At 39.0% G+C, this 12,603-nt stretch overlaps 1 protein-coding gene across 22 annotated transcripts in view; it reads left to right on the top strand.

Annotated features, from left to right (window-relative positions):
- DLG1 (discs large MAGUK scaffold protein 1) overlaps nt 1–12,603 on the top strand; it is a 155,473-nt gene that overhangs the window by 65,455 nt on the left and 77,415 nt on the right. For 3 of the 22 annotated variants that reach the window (XM_032193667.1, XM_032193671.1, XM_032193670.1), the window contains exon 1: nt 5,481–5,783. The exons of 17 other annotated variants lie outside the window; for them this stretch is intronic. In XM_032193667.1, coding sequence (XP_032049558.1) covers nt 5,559–5,783 — 225 coding nt within the window. In that variant the 5' untranslated portion in view covers nt 5,481–5,558. Of the gene's footprint in view, nt 1–5,322; nt 5,784–12,603 lie in introns of those variants that run through there. 2 more of the 22 variants (XM_032193666.1, XM_032193668.1) reach the window with 2 other exon arrangements.

Raw genomic sequence — 12,603 nt, 5'->3', positions numbered from 1 at the left:
CACCCCACCCTCCTCCTCCTTCATCCCCCTCATCCTCTCAAGTGCTTCCCCTGATGTCTTGAGAGCTTGTGGAGCGCCTTTTAAAATAGGCTTCTCTGCTTATTGAGAGAGTGGAAAAGCTCAGTGAAATGATGGGCATTAGGATTTCCTGAACTACAAAGGCATGCTCCAGGTGAGACAACAGTCAAAGTAATTCTACCTTCCTACTTGCCCTGGCACGTTTTCCTGCTTATATGATTTCCTAAATCCTACTTCCCTCTGAGCCAGGTAGGCAAGGTTCCCCTGAAGCTGCTGATGCTGCTTCCAGTTACTGATTACAGATAGGTTGCAAGATTAGCTGACGTTTATGATTGTGAGAAAGTTGCTATCTCTTACTGTTACCTAAATGAAGACCCTTAAAACTTTATGCTATCTTCAGCAGGAAGACAGTACCTCTGGAGTTCGGGATGTACAAGGGAGATCAGCAGAAATTATGAAGACCAACTTGAACAGACCCTCAGAAGTACTCGTTTTTAGGCTAGTGTTATGCTTTGGTGGCCACTCTTGAGGAGGTGCTCTGCAATTGTAAATTAAAAAGCCTGGCCCAAGCCCTTAACAAATTGCTACTTTTAAAGATCCTTTAAGTTGAACATACAAATATGTGCAGAGGTACCAGTTTGTGTCTCCTGTTAAGAAGCAGTTGACCAAATCTGCCTCTGTTTCAATGTGGATCTGTTCAACAAATTCTTGCCAACAGAGATAAGAAAGAAAAACTGTAACAGATGGAAGGTGGATTAATCCAAACATTGGAACAACCTACATGTAGGATATAGTAATCAACATCAAGTTGTCTTAATAACTGGTTGTACTCATTTCCCCTGAGATTTCCCCGGAGAGCTCAGTGCAGTTGGGCTCACTTTGAAGAAAGACTAAAGAAACTTGTGTTAAACACAGGATGTTTTTATCAGTCTGGCGTGCCAAAAGGATGGGCAGAAGATTCATGAGCAGTGTACGGAAAACCAGGCACTTTAATCTGCACAGATTGGTAGGTTATCGGGGTGTAATACCAATGCTTTTGAGTAATCGTTTATGTTCATCCTACTAGTAATGTATAATTGTGGAATAATCTGTAGGTTTTATACTGAAATATGTACTTCTTGGACTATGTAAATTACAGTTGATCAAAGGCCATCCTTTTGGTCCCATGTATTTTTCAGTGCTTTTTCTCCACCTTGGGAGCTAGTTAGATAGTCTTTTATTTGAATATTTGAATTTAATTGTATGCATTTCATTTGTCTCTTTTTAATAGTAAGGTAAGCAGTACTGCACATAAGCACCTGCCACTGTTTTAGATGCTTCTTGAATTTGTTCTCTAAAATATATCAGTTTATCCAGTTTGTACTGTTCAGCAGAAAACTAACAGAAGACTTTTTTCAGATAATTCAGTTTTGTTTGTTGTTTAAAGAGCAATTGATATATAACTGCTGTTTGCATATGCAAACAGTTTTTGTTGCTGTGTGTGTCAATTTCAAGGTATGCCTGCTGGTGGAGGTATGTGCAGGAAAGCTTTCTTTGAGATGAAAATACAGTATGTCGTGTTTAACTCGTCCCAGCAAGCTGATAATAAGAAATGGCTCAAGTACAAAATCAGAGTAACTCCATTCCAAGTATTTGATGCTAATTTTTAAATACATTTAATCACAGGGGTTACTGTATCTTGGTAACTGGCTGCATAACAAATCATGTTGTTCCTTGTCTGCTACAAAAGCAGATGCACCTTTCAGTAATTTTATTAAGCTGTAGAAAGGTATGCGTACTATGTGTACTGATTTATAAAGCCTAATTATGGTTATCTCTGAATTCTTAATTCTTGCCTCACAGTAAATAAGGCCTTTGTTTGGCTGTGGGTTTTTTTTGTCCCCATCAGCTCAGTGTGCAGGGTATGGCAAGGGAATGACAGCAGTTCCCCTCAGGGCTTCTTCAGACACCCTGGTGAGTCTCCTGCCCTGCCCTGACTCCACAGGCCATTTGTTGCATTTTGAGCCCCCAGCTCTGTACTGGGGACTCTTGGGATGTCTCCTCTGAGTACTTACTGTGAGTTCTACATGTAGGTGTTTGACTCCACTGAAATGCTTTTTGTTCAAAACAAGCCCGTATTTTACCTCCCACCCATATTTATTTTCACCTGCACAAGCTAGTTTTCTTCCTTTGCTTTACTGTGATGCTGCATCATTTCTAGGGGTAGGGTACACTGCTGCCTTCGGGTTGTTGTGGCTGTAACTTGTAAAATCTGGGTTTATCTCATTACCTTAGTGCAGGCTTGTATGAATAATTGCAGCTATATCTTCTTAGGCATCAGTAAATCCCGCTCAATACCATTAATATCCATAAAGAGGGTACCAGCACAGATTGCTTGTCTCGTGTCACTAGTGTGATTGCTTAACCTCTGCTTGAAGTCCCTCTCTGGGTTTTTGTCCCTCTGTTGCATGAAAAGGAAAGCCTCATAGCTTCAGTGTCAGGAATTTTTGTCTATACCTGCCTTTCCTGAAGTGCTGATCTCTAAAGCCCCTATGTCAGTAATGCCCTGGGTTTGTCATGGGGTGAGTAGGAACAGTCCCTGAAGGAAAATGCCTTAAAATACAGCCCACCTGTCTCACCTTCAAACTGGTCCATATAATGTCAAGAAAAATAGGCTCCTGTCCATGTATTATGTTTTGTTTTCAGAACTATAAACAATACTTACCCATGTGGCTGTCCATTTTGGAGCCTATGGAGACACATAGGTGTCAGAATACTATGTACAGAATTTCTTGAAAGACTCTTGCATATCAGTTTTAATTTATGGATAGCTGTGCTTCCCTAGCAATCACAGTTAAGAGTTTGTCATACAGGGGTCAGAATGAGGCATGAGGTGTTTCTTTTTGACTTGAATTGCTTATGCCTCTCCGTACCTTGGCCTTTGGTGCTGCTTGTGACCAAGCGTTTTGGTTGGGGTTGGTCGTTCTGCCCAGCCCCTGCTTCACCGTGTTGTCCACATCAGCGCGTCCTGGCGAGCTTTCCTGAGTGCCTCTTCCTACCCAGCCAGCAAAACTCGGGCAGCTCTGGAGGGCAATTTTCTAGACCAGATGTGCAAACAGTGTTTTTTTTTCTAGATCTGACCTGCACAAAATATGGCTTATGAAACACGTACTTCAATTCAAACCAGTGGCAAGCATACAACTTTGAAGATGACGAATGGTTGTCATTTGTTTTGCAGGAAGTCAAGCTAGGCCATCACAGCAGACATTCTATCAGATATTTGTGTATATAAAATTCAATTTTCTCCTTTAACAGTAATGAAAAGCTTGTGTTCTTTTATACCAACAAACTTCCAACTGCAAAGCAGTATCTTGAAAAAACTCTTGATAGCAGTATGTACAGTGATGAAATCTTGGCAAAGAATGCATTTTCTGAATATGGAAATTGTGTGTTAGGACACAGATTAGAAACCATACAGTTTAAGTTCCAAGGTATCCTTTGCTGCTTTGCTTTCAGTGCTGAAGTTAAGGGGTGGGAAGGGAGGGAAATCGATACATCTTTGTCTTCCCACTCCATTTACAACAGAAATTTTGAATAAAAATTCCAGAATGTCAGAACTGAGGTTTTTTAAGTTCTTATTAACATTTTTTTGTTGCCTATACCAATGTCAAATGTTCAGGTAAGGCTGCAATCTTCCCTCCCTTCACTCAAATTAGAAGAATTCATATTGTGAAAAGTTTCTAGTTAATTTTCTGCTGTGTCTCAGACATATCTTCTGTTATCTACTTTATGAACACACCTTTAAGGACTGTGCCCAAATTAGACCTCGCTTCATATGATTTACAGTGATAAGCCATTGTATTTTATGAATATTAATAGGTTTTGTCTGAAAAATGCTGCCAGTGTTGTTATTGAGGTATGCTAGTAATGAGAAGTAAATGGTGCGTGGATCTTATTACCAGTATCTTGATAAATACAAATATCTTATGTTACAATGCAAACAAAAAAGATAAGCTGGTGTATTGCACCCAAAGAAGTATATGGAGGGATTTAATAATTCCTGCTAAAATGAGCATCGTAGATTTGTAGAACCCTATTGTGGTAGGTTGTATGGGTGTTGTAAGCCCATATAGGGACTTTTCTGCCTTTGTTAATCATATTGGGGCTTTTCATTTTAAGAAAACGTTTTCCCTGGTGTATGGTTCTGACCACCAGAGCATTTTGTATAGAAAATAGGACAGGCAGTTTTGATAATTTTATATTGGATTTCCAGAGGCAAGCTGTACTGAAAGCCTCGCTACATAACTGATTTCCTAAAGCAGTCTCTTGCATTTGAGCTGGAGGACTTAATAAAAAAAAAAAAAAAGTGTAAAATGTGAATAGTGAATAATTCAGTAAGATAACTTGAATTCCAGATAACCTTTAGTTGTTTACTGTGTGACTTCTCTTTTTTACTGTGAAGAGAACAAAGAAAATGTACTCGTATAGCACTAGTAGTCTTGTGATTTTTATTGGAAATCAAAGTAATTTTATGGAAAATTCAGTAGGGCACAATAAGCATCTTTCAGATTTTTTTTGCCGTTTCTTGTACTTCAGAGATAAAACCTCGGGTCACGATATATTTATTGTTTTCATATCAAGCCTAGAGTATTTGCAGAATTACGGAGACAGGTGTTAAGATCCTGACATGTTGGTGATAGAATAAGAGCAACAAATTGTTGAATTCTAGTGTTTAATGCTAATATCCCTAATCTTGCCGAGTCAAAAACCAAAACACTAGCCATCCACTAATACACAGGATAAAATGACTGTGTTGTGTTCAAAAGGATATGTTTCTTCCAGAGGTATTGTATGTCCTAAAGAGGGAGGATTTTTTAAAAATAAAAAGTCGGAACCAGCGATTCTTTCTTAGCTATTCATTCTGAACGAGGTCTGGTTTTTGTTCTGAGGAATGCTTTCAGAAGACTGAAATCAGTGAATAAGTGAAGTTGTGCTGCATTGCTGCATGTTCCCTGTTTAATTCAGTTCATGTTTATAATTTATGCAGGCAGTGAAAAGATGCTATTGGATCTTAATGGAGACAGTGATTGAAACTTGGTGATTTGTGATCTATGCTTTCTCCACCCAGTAGCTGTTACCATGCACCACCATCCTTTTAGCTGTGGATTTCTAACGTTGTACTGTACCTGCCATCCAATTTCTCTTAATCCCTGTTAGGTTCAGATATTATTATTTCTCTAGGAAGAGAAACCAAGCTTTCGATCAGACAAGCTTTCGATCTTGTGGTTTTCTGAAAAAGGAAAAATAAGAAAAACATTTACTTGTGCTTTTTCTTAAAATTACAATAATGAGCATACTCTCGAGCAATCACAGGTAGAGGAAGGATGTAGGAGGTAGAAAAGCTTGGAAGAAGAACAGCATCAGCTATGAAGAATTTTGTTTTCCTGGTTTGTAAGCGATGCTGCTGTAATTCTATCTGCATCTTTTTTTTCTGCTCATTCACCACTCAGCAGCTGGTAGGGAAGTAAGACTGCCTGGCAACCACCTGCAGAGCTGCAGAGATGAATTACATTTTCGGAAATAACACACTCCTCTATTCTCGCGCCAATCGAGGCAACACGGGCTCAAGCCATAGCTCTGTAGGCCCAAAGCACAAGCAGTGGGCAAAGAAAGGCTCGACAGATGAGTTACGAACTGAGCCTTCCCGTTGGCAGCAGATAGTTGCATTTTTCACTCGGAGACATGGTTTCATTGACTGCATTTCGGTTGCTGCCAGCTCCACCCAGGTAATATTCCACTTGTTGAAATTATTGTCTGCATGCTTTCTGGTTGCTTGCTAGTCAGCAATAGCGATATATTTATAAATCTGTTTTATGAATGGTGTTTTCTGTCTGCTTTCATTTTCGTATTTCAGAGAGCTCTGTGTAATTCTTAGCATTAAAGCATGAAAATGGAGACACTTAAATGAGATGCGAGTTTTCTAAAAGTTATTTTGCAAGTGAAGAGCCTCCAACAAGTTGAAATAGGAGGCATTTTAATGACATAATGAAAAATGCCGTTTGCATTGTGTTGCCTGTCCCTGGAGGGGAATAATGCAGCTAAGGAATACCAGATCCATAGCCACAGTAAGATGACAGTTCATATAGCAACCACATATTTCCTGATTAAGGAATTGTATTTGAAAGAAAGGATTAAGCGATTTCAAGTCTTAATTAAAATATGTAGCATGACAAATTCTAGTGTGTCAGTTCCGTTTTTTTTTGGCTTCTAACAATCTATAAATAAGATTAAGGAATGCCTTCCTTCCATTCAGAATATACATTTATTAGTGGGGTCTGTAAGAAAGACACTGCATTTCTCAATTTCACTGTAAATCGGCTGTAAGTACTGATTTTTATTGATTATTATTGAGGTAGGTGGAGACAAGTCAAATCTGAGGTATATAGATTGGGGGAGAGTTCTGAAGAGGGTTAATATTGAGAGAAGTTTAAACTCACTGGTATATTTGCAGATGATCATCTCCTATTATGAAACAGTAATTGATGATTAAAATGATAATGAAACAAAGAAATACAGAAAAATGCTGGGACCAGTATTCTTAAAAATAATAATAATAATAAAAAATTAGGTTTATTTTGCTTATTACCAAGCTAAATTCAGCTTTAGCCAAGAATAATTCTTTCCTGATACAATTTAAGCTAGAATAATACAAAAACTTGTTTAAACATGTCCTTAGACATGTCAATATTAAGTATTTTATCAGTTGGTAATTGTTTCAAAGATAAACTAACATTTCCTTTTACGTTTGATGTTTGCTTATTATCTGTTTCATGCTTGTGAATTTAGAGTAAATGAGTGTGAGATCTTAGAAGGGATTTCAGTTTCTTGCTGCAAATGTTCATGCAGAAGATGGATTCTGTAATTTATGTAATGGGTCATGATCCAACTCTGCATTAGGTAGACATAACAGCTTTTAGATACTGTTCGTTTTTTAATACCAAGATATACAGTATTATTTTTCTGCATAAATATTGGGGTTGCACTTAACTGTTAATGCTTGAACGAATAGTATTGGAATGTATGAAGCTTCTGCCAGTTTCTGACTAGTAAGGACTAGAAATTTGCTGATAAATACTAAACAGCCCCTTCTTGGAGCGTGGGTTGGACCAGATAAAGGTCCTGAGATCCCCTCAGATCTAAGCTGAGGTTCTGTGAATATCCCAGTATTCTTTATATTTTTCTGCTGTGAGAAAGATAGCTTCCCCCTGTGAAAGCCTGCTTTTTTTTTTTCTTAAGTCTGACAGTCTTTAAAATGATCTGCTTACATATGCTCATGGCCAAAAGAAAGGAAAAAAAATAAATTTGGAAGTGTTTGTAGAAAAATGAATAAAGATATTCATAAATAGTGCACTGAAAGGAGAAGAGCCTGTTAATGTTTTTTCCTCTGGAAAGATACTTTACTATCCTCCTACCTTTATAAACACATTGCAGCTGATCTAACCTCAGGAAAAAAGAAAAAGCATTTTTGACTGTCCTTTCATGTGCTTGGCTTTCTGGGGTGCCGTGGCACGGCGTGGCGCTACTTGCTTAGGCCCCTCTATTCCCAGTGCAAAGGGAAGGACTGCTGGAGGTGGGCTTGCACGTTCCTTTCCTTCTCAAGGGCTTGCAGCAGGTCACTTTCTCCCCAGCTGGGTGGTGGTAAGAGGACCCTTGCTAAAGAAGACACTTGGGGTTTGGGGGTAAGCATCCCTCAGATAAGGGTCTTAAACACTGCAGAAGTTGGTGTCTGATCTGGTAACACTGCTGTCCGCTGTAGTTAGCGTTAGGTGTATGCCCAAAAGAAATCGTGTACACAAATGCATTTAGGCATGGAAGATGGGTCTGCAGTGAAAGGTTCCTATAAGAAGCTACAGCACCCTGAAGACTAGCAGTTTTCAGATGTTAAAGTTGCCTTTGCTACTAATATCAGCCCTTCTGGATGCTATCAGAAGGTTCAAGTAACATCACCCATCTCTCAGGGGAAAAATTCCACCCACCCAGCAGTGGAAATAAACGGTGCAAACAGGTTCAACCACAGATGGCAAAAGCAGCCTTTGAACCTCTCCTCTGCCTGTCTCCTGCCCTAGCTGAGGTCTGCAGAGTGCCTTGCATGGACCTTGAAGGGGGTTGCATCGATCTGCGGCCTTTGTATTACTGAAGTATTGAGGAGTGTTCAGTGATCAGATGCTGCACTTTGGCCACGGTGTGGCTGTATGTCCCGAATGCCCATTCCACTTGCAGTGAACTGTTGCAGGGGTAGCAATGCCTTACTGCCCTGCTAACTGCACCCACCTTCTCTGCAAATTCAGGGAAGCTGAAATAATGTTCTCAGGCATTTGTGGCCCTTGTTTTTTTCATCTTCCTTCTACAATCCCTGTGATGAGGAGTTGGTTCTTCTGTTAGAAGAATTAAGGGATTTGGTTAGAAGCTGATCTTTCAGTTTTTGTTCACGAATATATTAATTTCTTTAATAAAAACCCAAGCTCTGAGAAGTGCCTATTCTTGATGACAAACACCGCTATCTTGCCTCAGAATGCATTTTAACTTTAAGTGGCACCTGGCCCGTGCTGTGCTACAAATTCAGAAACTGACTTGTCTGAAACTCAGCACTAAACTGGTTCTAACTGCAATGCATTCGTGCTATTCTGGGCAAGTAATGTAGTATAATATGCTTCTGACATTTGATACTGAAAAAGTGTTTAGCTTTCAGAATATGCCATGCTTATTGCTGCTTCTGTTTTTTAGGCCGTGTTTTAGGAAAGGAAGGAAAAACACAGAAAACCGTTTAACTCCATTCATCCATTCTAGTCATATGTTTATTGTATAAATTCAAAACCTTAACCTGAAATTTCAGAGCTTATCAAACTGCTTCTGCCAGTTGCTTAAGCCAGAGCATTTCTTGCCTTTGAATATCTTTCTTGGAAGATCTTTAACCAGTTTAGCCATTATTCTGAGAATATTGCTCAGTAAGTAAAAATGAAATACTATAAAAATAGTTGTAGCATGTATAAAATGCTATATGTAATCAGACAAATGCAGAGGTATTATAAGATGCATTTCAAAGGTGATTAAAAATGTCTATCCATAAATCCTTTTTATTGTACTTTTTACAGGTCAGGAACTGCAAAAGTTGATTACTTACAGCCATATTAACCATCCTTTCTATAACTGTTATATTTAAAAATGCATTTAAAAATATTTTAAAACATATTTCTATATAAACATCACAAAGCTAAGGGGGGAAAAGAAGAGAGGGCTTCACATGAAAGCTGGAACTTGCAGAAGATATTGCAACTAAAATTTCAGAAGGTTTGACAGCAGTGCAAGTATTAAATATCTTAGTCGAGCATATCAGGATGAGTCTCAGTGGATTATATTATTTGGGAATGATACTACATTTCAGTATGGATATGTGGCTCTTTTAGTATCCGCTCAATTTTCAAAGTGAAACTGGGACTTGATTGTGGCAGCCATTGTATAACATTAAGCTCTCTACTAGCAGGACGTTTTATTCAATTTGCTGCTCAGATTTAAATTGGTGATGTAATAAAGAAGAAAGGAGTTATGGGAGTGACTAGGGATTTTTATACGACTACACAGAACAACTGTTGTCGTCATTAGATTTTTAATGCAGACTTTTCCCTAAGTTTAAAATTTAAGTATATACTGCCTATAAACAGTTGATGCTAATATTGTGATTAGCCCGTGAGAAAGCAGCTTTAAGTAGTTTGTTTTGGGTGATTTTAACTATGAGAAAGCAATTTCTGAAGTGTAAACATGAGCTCTACTGTACCATTTCCTTATTAATTTTTTTTAAGCTATGTGGTATCACATTTGTAGCAGTATGAATTTAGTTTTTGAAAATATTACTTTCACTGCTATAAGATGGCGTTATAGCAAAGATAAAAATGGTACAAATTCATGCTTTAAGGGAAATGTATTAACAACAAGTAGGCTCTAACTAATAGTTTGAGAACTGGGCCATTTTTGTTTATATATATATTATTTTTAAATGTTGAGCCTAGTACTTGAAGCCTCGAGTCTTTAAAAAGCAAGCAACAGCACTGCACAAACTCTGGGACCCCTGCAAGTTTTCTGGAATATAAAACCCCCATACAATCACGGTACATGACAGCACCAAAAAAAAAAAAGGCAGGATAAGAGGATCACAGTTCTTGGGAACAACTGCATTCTTGCACCTTACTTCCTCAGCCAAAATGCTACAGTAGCCTAAATCCACATCAGTGTTGATGAAGTGGCTTCTACCCTCCGTAAAAAAACAAAAAAAAACAAAAAAAAAAACAAACACCACCCTCAGCCAGTTTAGTCAAGTGGAGATGAGAACACCTCTGTACCAACTTCAGCGTTCACTCCAGCAGCAGCTTATAGTAGGTAATCTTTGTTAAACATGAAGGAGGTACAGAGGCTGTATGTGGCTCAGGTGAGTCAGAAAATGCCACTAGGCTTTTTGCATTGGAGCCCAAGCGCTTCCTGGAATGAACACAAGCTGCTAGCAAGAGGTGATCACTTGAAGGGGACAGTAAACCAGTCATGGTTTAGGAGATAACCGCAGCTTTATTAGTACATCACAGAGTAGACTCACCCTGCCCCCCCGCCCCTCCCCTCCTTCATGCAAGACTTCTTAGGAAGAATACTAGAAGAATTCTGTGATTCTAATTATTTTGTCTGGTACAGACATGACTGTTGCTGGTGCTACTTTGGGCAAAACCAGACAAGGCAGATCCTCAGCAGGTGCATCCTGGATTCAGGGAAGACTTGTTAGGAGGTGGGGGTGGTGTTAACAAGAAATCAGGTCTCAGCACTAAATTCAGCCTCTGTATTAAAGCTTTCTGAGTTTCCTTGACAGATTGTAAAGTTACCCATCTGCTGGGAAATAGGAACACTCCTATCCATTTCATGAAGAATACTGCCTTAACATGAACATGGCATCTGCCAGGGTGGATATGTCCTTGTCAAAGCCTGTTGCCATTTGATATCGTTGCCTATGTCTGTGAGACCAGCATTGTGATTTTAGTGCCCTTTTAGACTTCTACCTGCTACAAGTTCATTACAGCATTTGGTTAGTGCACAAACAGCCCTGGCTGTCATCAGAAGGTTTTCTTTCCTTATAACTGGAGAAATCTGCAAGTGTTTCTGATACATCAAAATACACGATCTCCACCTGCCTGAAAATTCAAGACACGTTTGAGACAGCAATAAGGGAAATATTCTTCCTTAAGTTAGAAAAACAGCCATGGGCCCTGTCTGTTACAGAACCATTGGAATTACAGAATCTGCTAGGTTGGAAAATGCCTTCAACATCACTGAGCTCAACACTCCAATTCCAACCTTGGCCCTTTTAGGGTTCTGTGACTCAGGGTCAAAGTGTAAGCAATGACAAGACCAAGTACCAGGTAGGCCTTAAAACATTATCAGTAGAATAAAAAACATCAGTAGAATAAAGAAGATAATTGGTCTCAAGAGACGGTAAAGGAACATATTTGAAACAGGAATCAATAGTAAATGTGTGGTAATAAAACTGCTCCATGAATGTCAATGAGGAAGGAACAGAGAAATATGAAGTAATTCTCTGTCAGGGACTAGGAGCACACTTACCGCGTTTCAGTACTTTACACTGGGTAGACTCATTGCTGAGAAATGGAAAAAAATCTGACAGATACAGTGATTGTACCGTTAATACACAAAGATAACTGTGGAGTAAATGCTTTTCATGAAGGGAAAAAGATTAAGAGCCTACCTACTTCACTGAACCTTTTACAAAACAGCTGTTATTGAACAAGACAAATTCACAGACCTCCTCCGTTCTGGAGCACAGGAGAAAGCACCGGTCCCACCCCATGTTCTAGGAAAGGGAAGCAAACTCTTCCAAAGAGACCGCAGAGCTAATGGGCACATAAAGACTTCAATTTACCTTGCTGTATCAACACCACAACTTCTCTATTCGACTTACTATAAATCCTAGAAAGGCTGAAATCACGAAGTTTAAACCCAACTCAAAATCTTGGTACACTAGAAGTCTTAGTTCCAAAGAGCAAATTAAGTTACCATATCAGCCCTTAAATGTGGATGCAGGCCGTTCTCAGCCTTTCTAGAGAGACAAAGTCATGTTTTCTAAAAATATCTGAGACATTTTGGTTGCATTAACTTCTTCAAACTATAAAAATCATCCTGCACATTCTTAATCATAATCGAGAGTGCTCTTGATACCACAGACCAAAATAGAAGAACAGGAAGAAGATGGTGTTCGCTGCAGACTTGGTGGTTCTCTCAGACAGTCATTTACTTAATAGTTGTATTAACCGAAATGTATACGGCAGCTTTGGCAGCCGTACAGAAACACTATACCACAGGAGCTTGCTAGAGCTGTTTACTCAACTGACAGCTGGTGAAAGACTGATTGGCCTGTATTTGGCTTTCAAAACACTTCATCAATCAATGCAAGCCTCAACTGAGAGGATGACTAGCACAATATGAGATAAAATAGCGAAGTTATATGACAGACCTACAGTTCTTCCTCTTTCACAGGCTTCCTTGTTCTTGGCTTAA

This window comes from Aythya fuligula, chromosome 9, assembly GCF_009819795.1.
Source record: "Aythya fuligula isolate bAytFul2 chromosome 9, bAytFul2.pri, whole genome shotgun sequence".
Lineage (NCBI taxonomy): Eukaryota > Metazoa > Chordata > Aves > Anseriformes > Anatidae > Aythya > Aythya fuligula.
This window is presented reverse-complemented; position numbering and strand designations above follow the sequence as displayed.